This window comes from Elgaria multicarinata, chromosome 7, assembly GCF_023053635.1.
Source record: "Elgaria multicarinata webbii isolate HBS135686 ecotype San Diego chromosome 7, rElgMul1.1.pri, whole genome shotgun sequence".
Taxonomy (NCBI): Eukaryota; Metazoa; Chordata; class Lepidosauria; order Squamata; family Anguidae; genus Elgaria; species Elgaria multicarinata.
Genome location: NC_086177.1, coordinates 29,838,093 through 29,849,994, shown reverse-complemented (window position 1 = coordinate 29,849,994; position 11,902 = coordinate 29,838,093). Strand labels below are relative to the sequence as shown.

Sequence of the window (11,902 nt, the reverse complement as noted above, 5' to 3'; positions counted from 1 at the left end):
TAAGGAGGGGAAAGCCATCGCCACCCCCAAAAGGAACACTTTCCCAAAGGAATTCGGAGTTTGCAGACTTTTCTCACAACTTGCTTTTTGGTGCCATCTCAGGCGTCGTGGAGGCACAGGAACGCCGCTCACCTGTCGTCGCTCTGAAACCATTGCGTGACTCCCCGGTGGAGGGAAAACGACTAATCCCCCCTCCCGCGTACCTTCCGAGGGGAGACATGCCCCCCAACTTCTCCTAGTGTTGCACACACACCCCTTGGAGGCCGAGGCCAACGCCGTCAACCGCAGGAAGTCCTACGCGCGCGCACCTGGTGACGAGGAGGGAGAGATCTGGGGGACGACCTGGGCCCCTTCGAGGCTGGAGGCGCAGACATGAAGCTGGAGGTCTTCGCTCCACGCTACGAGGACAAGTTCGGCGGCAGCGACCACGAAGGCGGCAGCAGCAGCAGCAGCGCGGCGTCTCCACTGGCCGCCGAGAGCGAACTGGGTTCGGACGGCGATTGCGCCGCGCTCAGCCCGGCCAGCGGCCACGAGGACTCCCCGAGACAGGGCTCGGAGCCGGAGCCATGCCCTTCCCCGGCCGGCAAAGCGGCGGCGGCAGCCCCCGGAGGCAAGCCGTACACGCGTCGCCCGAAGCCGCCCTACTCGTACATCGCGCTGATCGCCATGGCGATCCGGGACTCCGCCGGGGGGCGCCTGACTCTGGCCGAGATCAACGAGTACCTGATGGGCCGCTTCCCCTTCTTCCGCGGCGCCTACACGGGCTGGCGCAACTCGGTGCGCCACAACCTCTCGCTCAACGACTGCTTCGTCAAGGTGCTCCGCGACCCGGCCCGGCCGTGGGGCAAGGACAACTACTGGATGCTCAACCCCAGCTCCGAGTACACCTTTGCCGACGGCGTCTTCCGCAGGCGCAGGAAACGCCTCAGTCGGCCCGGGCCCGCCGCCGAGGCCAGCCAGGCGCCGCCGCCGCCGCCGCCGCCGCCAGCCTCTCCTTGCCCCAGCGCCGACCAGAAGCCCCCGGCAGCGGCGCCCGGGCCAGGACCGGCAGCCGCCTCGGCCTCTTCAGGCGGCTCCAAGTTCTTCAGCTCCTTCGCCATCGAGAGCATCCTGAGCCGACCTTTCCAGCCTTCCGAGCAGCAGCAGCCGCCGACCCCGCTGGGAGAAAGGGCGGTGCTGTGGCCCGTCCCCTCCTCGGGCTACTCTCGGCTTCTGCCTCAGCCCGCCGTTTCCTACGGGCTCGTTCCTCCCTTCCCGGCGGCGGCGGCGGCAGCCTCTTCCCTCTACTGCTACGGCCTTCCCGACTCCATGCTCCTGGAGGCGACCGTGGGGAAGGCCTTGACGCCCGGCGATGCGCACCAACTCTTCCCCCAGCGGACCTCGCCGCTCCCCGCTTCCACCTCCTCCTCGCCGGCGCTCGGCGTGTCTCCACTCTACTGCCCCCTCCGGCTGCCCGGGTCCTTGCAGCCGCTTGTTTCCTATCGGCCTTATCCAACAGAGACCCTGCCGGTGTAACGCTAGAACTAGCCAAGCCCCCTCCCTCATGAAGGGGTAACGTAAGGACAGAAGACAAGAAGGCTCTCTATGCACTAAAACGAATTTTAAAAGTCCGCAGACTGAAAAGCATAAAGACTGTGCCTTAATGATGGATTTCCCTTGAGACCAAAATCAAAAGCGGTTTGGTTTGGGTTTGTTTTTTTAAAAATCTGGTGGACCCCAGGGCGTCTTACTGATGGGCTGGAGGTCCCTCCCTACTATTGGATTCGGCATTTCTTGCAGCCGTAGAAATAGCTTGTCATTCGCAAGATTGCCAGGTGCGCCCAAATCGCAGCTTTTGAGCCATTTTATAGTCGTGAGTGAAATTATTATACTTTTCTCCACTATAATAATTAGAGTATCATCCTATGCAACTTTACCCAGATGTAAGTCCAATTGTGTTCAGTGGGTTTTACTTCCAGGTAAGCATGCATCAGGATTGCAGCCTAAGACTGCGATTCTCACAAACTGCTGTATGGGGCTGCTTACAGTAGGTACCACACAAACTTAAACAGGGTTCCCAACTTTTTGACGATGAGGGCTCCTGTGACTTTAGCAGCCTTGAGGCACAGGTCAGACTGGGCCTGTAAGAAGTTGGTAACCGTAAAGAACCCCATTGATTTCAAGGGGATCAAGGTTGTAATCCTACATTGAAATCAATGGGAGTAAGCCCCATTGATTTTAACGGGACTTAATTTTGAATAAATAAAGATAGGATTGCAGCCTAAGATCCAAGTAAACCAGGGCTAGGCAATTTGCAGCCCCCTGCTATGCTAGCTACAGCTGGTTACTAGCTAGAGCCAATAGGGAGTTGCAGTCCAACAATATCTGTAGAGGGATGGGTACAAGTTGTCTATTCCGGGAGTAAACTGTTTAGCTTCAGGCTGAAATTCTATGCATGCATTACTTAGGGGTCAGTCCGTTTGCATGCAGGAGAGGTTACTCCTGAGTAAACCTGCATTATCTCCAGCTTTTTTAAGATTATGTCTGTGAAGGATTTGTCTGGAGAGTGAATAGTTCGAATCTTGCCTGCAACCCTGATTCTAAATTAAAATGTGTATACAGCAGTAAACCCCATTGACTTTCAACGGCAAATACATCTGATTAGCCTCTATCGTAGCGTCTGAGGCCACAGCTAGACCTAAGGTTTATCCTGGCTGAGCCCCTGCCTGAGCACTGGATCCCCTGTGTGTCACCTAGATGAACAGGTTTGTCCCCTGGACGATCCAGGGATAAACCTTAGGTCTAGCTATGGCCTGAGAGATTACTAGAGGCAACATTATTGTCACCTCCTAAACGGGTGCAACCCATTGAATGCTGGTCTATAGTGTGATCCGATGGGGAGGGGGGATGTAATCCTTCAGTTTGTTTTATGATAACGGCATGCACTCAATCATATGCAGATTTACTCAGAAGTAAGATCCACTGAATCCACAGAAGATAGGATTGCAGCCTTTAAACGCATTTAAGACAGACCCCAGAAGCTTAACTAGTTTGAGAATCATGATCTTAAGACACTGACTAATGAAGTCATTCCTAATGTTCCTTTAATTTTCCAATCGAACAGAAGGGAGGGCTCTTTTAAAAACAAAATGCAGGTGCGTGCTTTTCCAGAATCAGGGCTTTGTAGGCGAGCATCATAGTAAATCAGGGAGTCCTACAGCGAATTGAGGGTGGGGGAGAGAGGTGTCGGAAGGAGGATTAAATTCTTTTACACTTGTAAAAAAACACAACCTGTTTAAGCAAATCTGGGCTGCAGCATTTTATTAATATTTCTATTTCAATAAAAATACTTTTTTTTGGTCCTGCCCTCGGCACTTTGGTGTACCCTCCTCTGCTAGAATCAGTCGATTCTCCCCCTTCCCGACCGGGGTGGGTGGGGAATAGAAGTACCTCGTAGGGGTCTACCCTGGCAACACTGGATGGCTTACGCTGCAGCCAGGGTATATTCAGGAGGGAAAGAGACCCAAGGGAAACCCACAAAAAGTACTGCCACTGGAAAAAAGAAAGAATGCTTTCAGAAAATGTGCCTGTCGTGGTGTGTGTGTGTGTGTGTGAAAGACAGTTTTATTACACTTTCTCGATCCTGGTTATTTTCGAATAAAAGTTGGAATAAAAATGGTCGAATGTGCTGACTCTCTGTGTAAAGAATCGCTCAACGGGATGCTGGCATCATGGGACGTATGTGGTGCCAGATGAAACAATGGGAGATAGTGCGGAGGTGGGAAATGTGTCTGCGGTTGTATATGAAGGGGAGAAACGGCTGGGAATGGGAAGATGATGACGTCCTCGCCAGCGCTTAAGTGCCCGCTTTGAAATTGACACGGGGCATCATAGATTGCAAAACGCAAGCGATCCTACGCCTGCCTTCTTTGGAAGTCACTGGAAGGTTACCGAGTTCAATGGCATTTGCTCACCAGTAAATCCCATTTGGAGTCCAATGCCTACGCCGGATGGAGCATGCCCCATGGAGACAGGGACCTTGGGGCATCCATCCCAGTAACTTTACACAGAATTGTAACTTTAGCCTGCCGTCCCACTTACCTGGGAGTAAGCCCTATTGAAGGGAATGAGACTTACTTTTGAGTAGACAGGTAGAGCATAACGCTGTTAGCAATCCTGAACCTTGCTCAGAAAAGAGCCTGCTCCAGTGCATCTTTTCTCACTCCTGCCCAAATGTCCTGCCTTACGTAGGGTGACCAAAGAGCAGGGCTCCTGCAGCTTTAACTGTCGTGACGAAGAGGGGATTTCACCAGGTGCTGCATGCATACAAATGGGACCTGCTGAAGTTCCCTTTTCTATACAAGTGTTAAAAGATACAGGAGTCCTGTCCTCTTTTCCATATGGTCACCCTACGTCATTATGCAGGAACCTTCCCCCCCCCCCGACCCTCTTAATGCGTTTCTTCAGCCTTAGTGCAAGGGAGGCAGAAAAGCGGCGAAAGGATGCGTCTCTCCTCATTCTTTCAGTGCCTCCCCCCTCCCTGAAGGAAACCACTTTTGGTGATCGGTCTGGTAGCTCCTCGAGATCTAGTCAGTCATCTAGTAGAATAAGGTGTGATCTTGTTCCAGGTTTCCCATTTCTCATACAACAAGCAGGTCGTTTTATTTATTTATTGTATTACATTTTTATACTGCCCATTAGCCGAGGCTCACTGGGCAGTTTACAATTAAAGCCATGAATCCCACAAGTCAGATCGTAATATAAGCTATAAAAGTTCAAAATACCACACAAAACAGCAACAAAATAAGTTACAGTCCAGGGAAAGCTTGTGTGAAAAGATACGTTTTCAGGAGGCGTTTAAAGGGTGTTATATTTTCCACCTCCCAAACCGCGCGAGGGAGGGTTTCCCAGAGGCTGGCTGGGCCAAAAGGTTTATATTTTAGAAGTGGGTTCTTACTTCTTAGCTATGAAAAACTATACCTGTTGTTTTGCTGCCTGTCACTGCTACAGGCACAGATGCCCTGCTAGTGGGGATAGGCGGGTGTAAGGTGGCCAATCTATCCGATCCGACCTCGATTCTAAACCCTGTTGATACTGCCACCCTGACTGGCCTGCGGATTTGTCAGTTTGAACTTTATGGGACGTGTTTTAATTCTGCTTCAGATCCTATTGATGACAAAAGCACTGATTTCTACTCAAAATCCCAACTAGTGAAATTATTACACTGTGATGCAGAAATTAGGCTGAAAGATCACAGGCACGCGCGAGATCTCCAAATCTCTCCATCAGGCAAGATTTCAACAAGCACGATTGGGGGTGGGGGGTGAGAATTGATTTGATGGTGAAGCCCCGGAGTCCCAAGACGAAGCGAGCGAGGAGGGGGTCTGCAGACATTCAAATGAGGCTCTGCGGATCAGCTCTCCATCCACGTACAGGTGGGATTCGTTGAAGCCTTAGGGCTGCCGTCCCCAAAACATTTCCTTGACAGTAAGATTGAGGTGAAAGAGTAGCGCCGACTCGCCGATGTATGTAATCAATCGTGGCAGGCAGCCACATTATTTCATTATGTTCATATTATTTCATCATCAAAAATAGAAAACTTCAGAGGGTGGAAATGCAACCCTCGACTCAAAAATCAGCCCCCTTGGAGTCTTACAGAGTTTACTCAGAAGTAGGCCCCATTAAGTTCAATGGGGCTTCCTCTGGGGTAGATGTGTGTATGATAGGATTGCCCCCTTAATCTTCCTGTCGGAGGTGGGGGAGAATCCGTTTTGCAAGGGACAGCCAAAGATGAAACTTTATCTTCTGCTGTCGCCTCCCAGATTCTTCAGGAAGGTTGTCGGGGGACAATTTGTTTATAAACGCTTGGGTTCGAGCAAAAAAATGTTCGCCTTCTCAGGAATGCAGTTCAGGCGGCAGGGCGGGTACCTGACGCGTGGAATGTTTTCCTGCTTAGGGTGGGAGTAAATTTAGAAAGATGTACTCAATCAGTCCCTGGGCGATTTAGTTCGGAACCTGTAGAGGGGTTTCTTTCTTTCTTTAACCGGTTTAGGCAGCTATCCTAAAAGGAGACGGTTGCAACTTTCCCTTTTCTTATTCTGGACTAACCTCATTGAAGTCAATGGAACTACTCCAAGACCGGTTTGAGAACTGCAGTTTTTAAGATGCATACTCTTGAATTGCCATTTAGCAGACTTCCAGAGGAGCGGGCTGTCTATATTAGCACATTCTCTCTCTCTCTCTCTCTCTCTCTCTCTCTCTCTCTCTCTCTCTCTCTCTCTCTCTCTCACACACACACACACACACACACACACACACACACACACACACACTCCATCCCCCGCCCTGCCTTTAGATATTTGCTTTGATTCAATGAGCTGAGGGGTCCTTTACAATCGATTTTTTTTTATTTTTCGAACAGCCTTACCCAACCTGGAGCACAGGAACTGTGTCGGACTACAACTCCCATAATCCCAGCAAGCATGGGAATTGTAGTCCAACACATTAGAGGGCGCCGGGCTGGGGGAGGCTGTTTTAGACAGTAGAAATAGGCTGGAGAAGGAAATAGGGGCACCGTAATGGGTGCGGATTCGACCTCACTCCGCCCCATTCAAAAAGCCTGGCATCAAGCCGAATCGGCATCCCTTGCCATCGGTATGGGGTCCATGCTCGTTCCCTGTCGCTGGCCAGCCCTCTCCTGCTGCATTCTCTCCTAGAAAAACAAAAAGCAAAACAAACCAACTAAATCCTTAGCTTTGAGAAGATGGTTCTTGGGTGTTTGGATGGATAATGTTTGTCTGAGATTCAACCACTTGAGCTTCCTTCTGCATTCCTTCTGAACAGGGACCGCTGTCTTTTGACATAGTGACACATGGATCAACGCAGATCAACCAGCTTAATTTCTGCCTGTCAGACAGCATCTTTTGATAAATCGTGGCAATGTTGATGCTTTCAATCGGGATGGGTCAGGAATGTATACAACCGAAGGTTGTATCCAATGTTAGCCCTCCGTAGACTAGATCCATTGAAAGGAATGGGACTTAAGCTAGACAATCAATACAACCCAGAGAATCGACGTACAAAATGGTTCCATTGTTCAGGGTTTTATTTCATTCCTTATTGAGATATTTCCTGTTCCTTTAGCACAGACACACACTACCGAATTCCTCCCATCAATAGTCTGGGAAAGACTTTCCTGTTGATTTTCTGCCTGTCATCCAACAGTTAAAAGGCACAACCATGTTCGATAGGCTTGCCATCTTTTCCTCCCTTCCTAAGCCTGCTAGTTGAAGAAAGTAGCAGCTAGATTCTTAAATATATTACATGGAAGCAAACCCCAAGAAAATCGGTGGCAGAGGGAGGTGAGAGGTTTGATGCAGGTTTGAATCATTTTGCCCAGACATTTAAGGTTCGCCGAATGAAGAGTACCGCCAGAAATTCTTCCAGGTTGTCGAAAAACTCGAAAATTCTGCAGCATCTTAGGAAGTATTTAACAACACTGGTATTTTGCGCTACTCCTAATTAGGAAACGCTCCACAATCGTTTACATGAGAATTTCCTTAAAGTCCTTTTTTCAGCAGACTTCCTCTGCAACCCGTCGCCAGTGTCGGACTATATGTCCCATCATCCCCAGCCAGATCTGGCTGGGGATGATGGTACCTGTAGTCTGACGCCAGCTGGAGGGCGCCAAGTTGCGGAGGAAGGCTGGAAGTTGTCCCTTGTTTTCAGAAACTAATGTAGCTGCACACTAACCACCCGCCAGTTACCGTGTCCGCTTCCCTTGGGATATTTTCGGCCTCCTCTCTTGATTGACGGCTTCCTTCCACTCTTCAGAGTGCACAGCACCAGTGAAGGAGTTGCAAAACTGCCTCTTTGTGTCCAATAAAGGAACATATGTCTATGCAGACTCGTCTTAAGTTGTGGGCTCTCTGGCCCACGAAATAGTCTGTTGTCCTTAGTTTTGATATGGGCTCTTCGTCATTCAGGCACACACATACAGAGGATGAATTAGCTTCTGCAATATCCTTACAGTCCAGAACATCCATTAAAAACCGAACAAAGCCAGAGTTACTGATTTATAGATTCATCTAACCTTAAAGGCATTCCGATTCCATTTATTATTTAAGGCTGATTAGAACTTAGACACCGTTTTACCATTTCCTCTTGATCCAGGCCCTTAAAACGGATCATGTTCTTCTAAGTCGTCCATGACAACCATAATTAATTGTCACTTAGGGGCAGGGCTGTGGTGCCTTTAACAGCTGACAGACATTCAGCAGATGATGTTTCTCCACCACACATAATATGCAATTTCACCTGCTGAATTATTCCAAGCTACTGAGATGGTAGTGTGACCATATGAAAAAGGGGACACGGCGCTTGTTGTTAGCAGAACTCGGGCTACAGGTCACTGAACCTGAAGCTAAAGTGTTAACGTGTAGCCGATCAAGGTGGAGAGGGGATTACTGGGATGCTGGCTCTGCCCTTTCCTGTCTCCTACCTCCACTTGCTTTCTTCTTCTCCTTCCCTGGCTCCATTGATCGCTGATCGCAGGGCTGACCTCAGCTATCTTACCCTGGGATGGAAAATTACTTGTCCATGAAGTAAACCTTCTCTTAAACCACCTCTGGAGTGTTTCTTTTGTCAACATGCATGGCTACTGACAGGGAGCTTGTTCAGACAACAATACTTGTATCTTTAACAGTTGTATAGAAAAGGGAATTTCAGCAGGTGTCATTAGTATGCATGCAACACCTGATGGAATCCCCTCTTCATTGCAACAGATAAAGCTGCAGGAGCCCTGCCCTCTTTTAACTGGTCATGCTAGGTGGGGCTCCTGTAGCTTTAATGGTTGTGATGAAGAGGGAATTGTATCCAGGTGCTGCCTGCATACAAATAACACCTGCTGAAATTCCGTTTTCTACACAACTGTTAAAGATACAAGTATTGTATTTTTATTTGTACACCTCTATCATGTCTCCCCTCAGCCTCTTTTTTTCCAAGCTAAACAATCCCAATTGATGTAACCTTCCCTCATAGGGGAGATGCTCCAGCCCCTTAATCATTTTAGTTGCCCTTTTCTGCATTTTTCCCAGCTGTATAATATCCTTTTTTAGGTGTGGTGACCAGAACTGTACACAGTATTCTAAGTGTGGTTGCACCATAGATTTGTATAAGGGCAGAATGATACTGGCTGTTTTATTCTCAATTCCTTTTCTTATAATGCCTAACATGGAGTTTGCCTTCTTTACAACGGCCGCACACTGGGTGGACATTTTCATTGAGCTGTCCAGTGTCCACCACAATCCCAAGATCTCCTTCTTTTTCAGTCACAGCCAGCTCAGATCCCATTAGGTTATACCTGAAGTTGGGTTTTTTTGCCCCAATGTGCATCGCCTTACACTTGCTTACATTGAACTGCATCTGCCATTTGGATGCCCACTCTCCCAACTTGGAGAGATCCCTTTGGAGCTCTTCACAATCCTTCTGTATTTTAACAACCTTAAATAATTTATTATTATTATTATTATTATTATTATTATTATTATTATTATTTATATAGCACCATCAATGTACATGGTGCTGTACAGAGTAAAACAGTAAATAGCAAGACCCTGCCACATAGGCTTACAATCTAATAAAATCATAGTAAAACAATAAGGAGGGGAAGAGAATGCAAACAGGTACAGGGTAGGGTAAGCAGGCATCTTGGCCACTTCACTGCTCACTCCTAATTCCAGTTCATTTATGAACAAGTTAAAAAGAATTGGTCCCAATACCGAACCCTGTGGGACCCCACTATTTACTTCCCTCCATCAGGAAAATTTACCATTTATTCCTACTCTCTGCTTTCTGTTCTTTGACCAGTTACTGATCCATAAGAGGACCTCTCCTATTATTCCATGACTACTAAGTTTATTCAGGAGTCTTTGGTGGGGGATTTTATCAAAAGCCTTTTGGAAGTCCAAGTAAATAATGTTCACCAGATCACCACTGTCTACATGTTTGTTGACACTCTCAAAGAATGCTTGTTGATTAGTGAGACAGGACTTGCCTTTGCGGAAGCCATGTTGATTCTTCTTCAGCAGGACCTGCCCTTCTATATGCTTACTTATTTTATCTTTAATAATGCTTTCAACCAATTTACCTGGAACAGATGTCAAGCTAAACAGCCTGTAATTTCCCAGATCCCCCCTGGATCCCTTTTTGAAAATTGGTGTTACATTGGCCATCTTCCAGTCCTCTGGAACAGAGGCTGAGCATAGGGACATGTTGCATATTTCTGTGAGGAGGTCTGCAATTTCATATTTGAGTTCTTTGAGAACTCTAGGATACCATCTGGGCCTGGTGATTTATTTGCTTTCAATTTGTCAATAAGGTTGAGAAATTCATCTTTTGTCACCACTATTTGCCTCAGTTCCTCAGACTCCCTTCTTTTTGTATAAACATGCATAGAATTGCACCTTGACTTTACCAGTGAGTGTAGTTAGCAGATCTCATGTGACTCAGAAGCTATGGACCAACAGTAATTCTCAGAGTATAAAATTCCCAACTCCAACAGAGTCCTGGCACAGAACAAAAACAACTCCAGGCCAATCAATCAATCAATGTTTAAATTATATGCTCTTTTTAAGATGTGCATGTGGCGTTACACCCCACAAGTCAGTTCCCTAATGTATGTCTAGAATTTGTAAGTCTATTGTGTTTAGAATGTTGACCTGAGTGGGTGGAGTATCTTAGGACGGGGGGGGGGGGGGGGGAGGAGGATATATAAGGGAATGACTGAGGTGATAGAGGTGTTGTTTTTTGAAGTACTTTGGTTCGAGAGAGAATTAGAGGATCAGGGTAAAGAGGGTTGTCTTTTGAGTGTAGTGTGCAGATAGTCAGTTGGTGTATATTAAACAATCCTGATAATAAAGAAAGTTCAAGAGTGAAGGCGTGAGAGAAAGGAAAGCGTGTTTGAGAAGAGAGAAAGGATTGGATGAGAGGTTTTAAAAAGGGTCTGAGAAGTTTTATTATGAAACAAAGTTTGTGAACATTGAAATAAATTTTTACTCATTTTGTTTTGCTACCACAAAAATCCCACGTGTCTCCTTGGCATTTATCTTCTGCAGTTATATACATATAACACCCGTTCTGACATTAATTCACCATCAGCACATATAATTCACAGCGCATTATTTTATTCCTGAAATTATTCCTGTTTAACCCCTTTCTCCACATAGTTTGTAGAAAGGTGGTGTTTGTCCCTCACCTCAGGCTCATAAAGTGGTGGTGCTTAGCTTGAGCAGGGAGTGACCGCGGACAGGCCTGTTGTAAAGAGCCTGTGTCGTGGCACAGTGCATAGCCAAATCTTGCAATTATTCATATAAATAGAATAGCTTATTATAAGGAACCCATAGAATCCCATGGATGGCAATGCTTGATGAAAGAGGAGACACATGGAGGATAAACTATTTAGTTCAGTGTGTCAAAGATGCCACTCTGATGACTTTCAGAAAGTGTTAACGTCATTTACAGCACAATGGTATGCATGTTTACTCAGAAGTCCTACTGAGCCTGTTTACATGCCATGACATCCCACTGTGGCTTAATTTATCTGCATGGGCTGTCATGTCATGCAGGCCACCCATGGGCACCATTTTTGCATGCTGCCTGTGCACCCTCAGCTAGCTCTGCCTTGTCGTGTCATGCAAAACCAGGTGGCAGGGGTTGTTTGAAGATTAGACAACCCTCAAATAATTCATCTATGCCATGAGTTATTTGAGGGCCAATTTCCTCAATGAAGCTTATACTCAAGTAAGTGTGCGCAGCCTCAATCTCATTTACACATGTCATGTTTTCCCATTTCATTGTGGACAAAGAGGATAGAATTTGGCATTGAATTGCACCTCTGCTTGAGCTGCTTGATACCTTTTGCGCA

General features: G+C 47.2%; 1 protein-coding gene across 1 annotated transcript; it reads left to right on the top strand.

Moving 5' to 3' along the window:
* The first annotated feature begins 252 nt into the window (after positions 1–252).
* On the top strand, positions 253–1,515 carry FOXQ1 (forkhead box Q1). Its single transcript, XM_063130012.1, has one exon. The coding sequence runs from the start codon at positions 373–375 to the stop codon at positions 1,513–1,515; it is 1,143 nt and encodes a 380-aa protein (XP_062986082.1). The 5' UTR covers positions 253–372.
* Positions 1,516–11,902: the final 10,387 nt, after the last annotated feature.

Excerpts from the sequence above, each read along its gene's own strand:
- FOXQ1 (XM_063130012.1), top strand. The coding sequence starts at position 373 with ATGAAGCTGGAGGTCTTCGCTCCACGCTACGAGGACAAGTTCGGCGGC.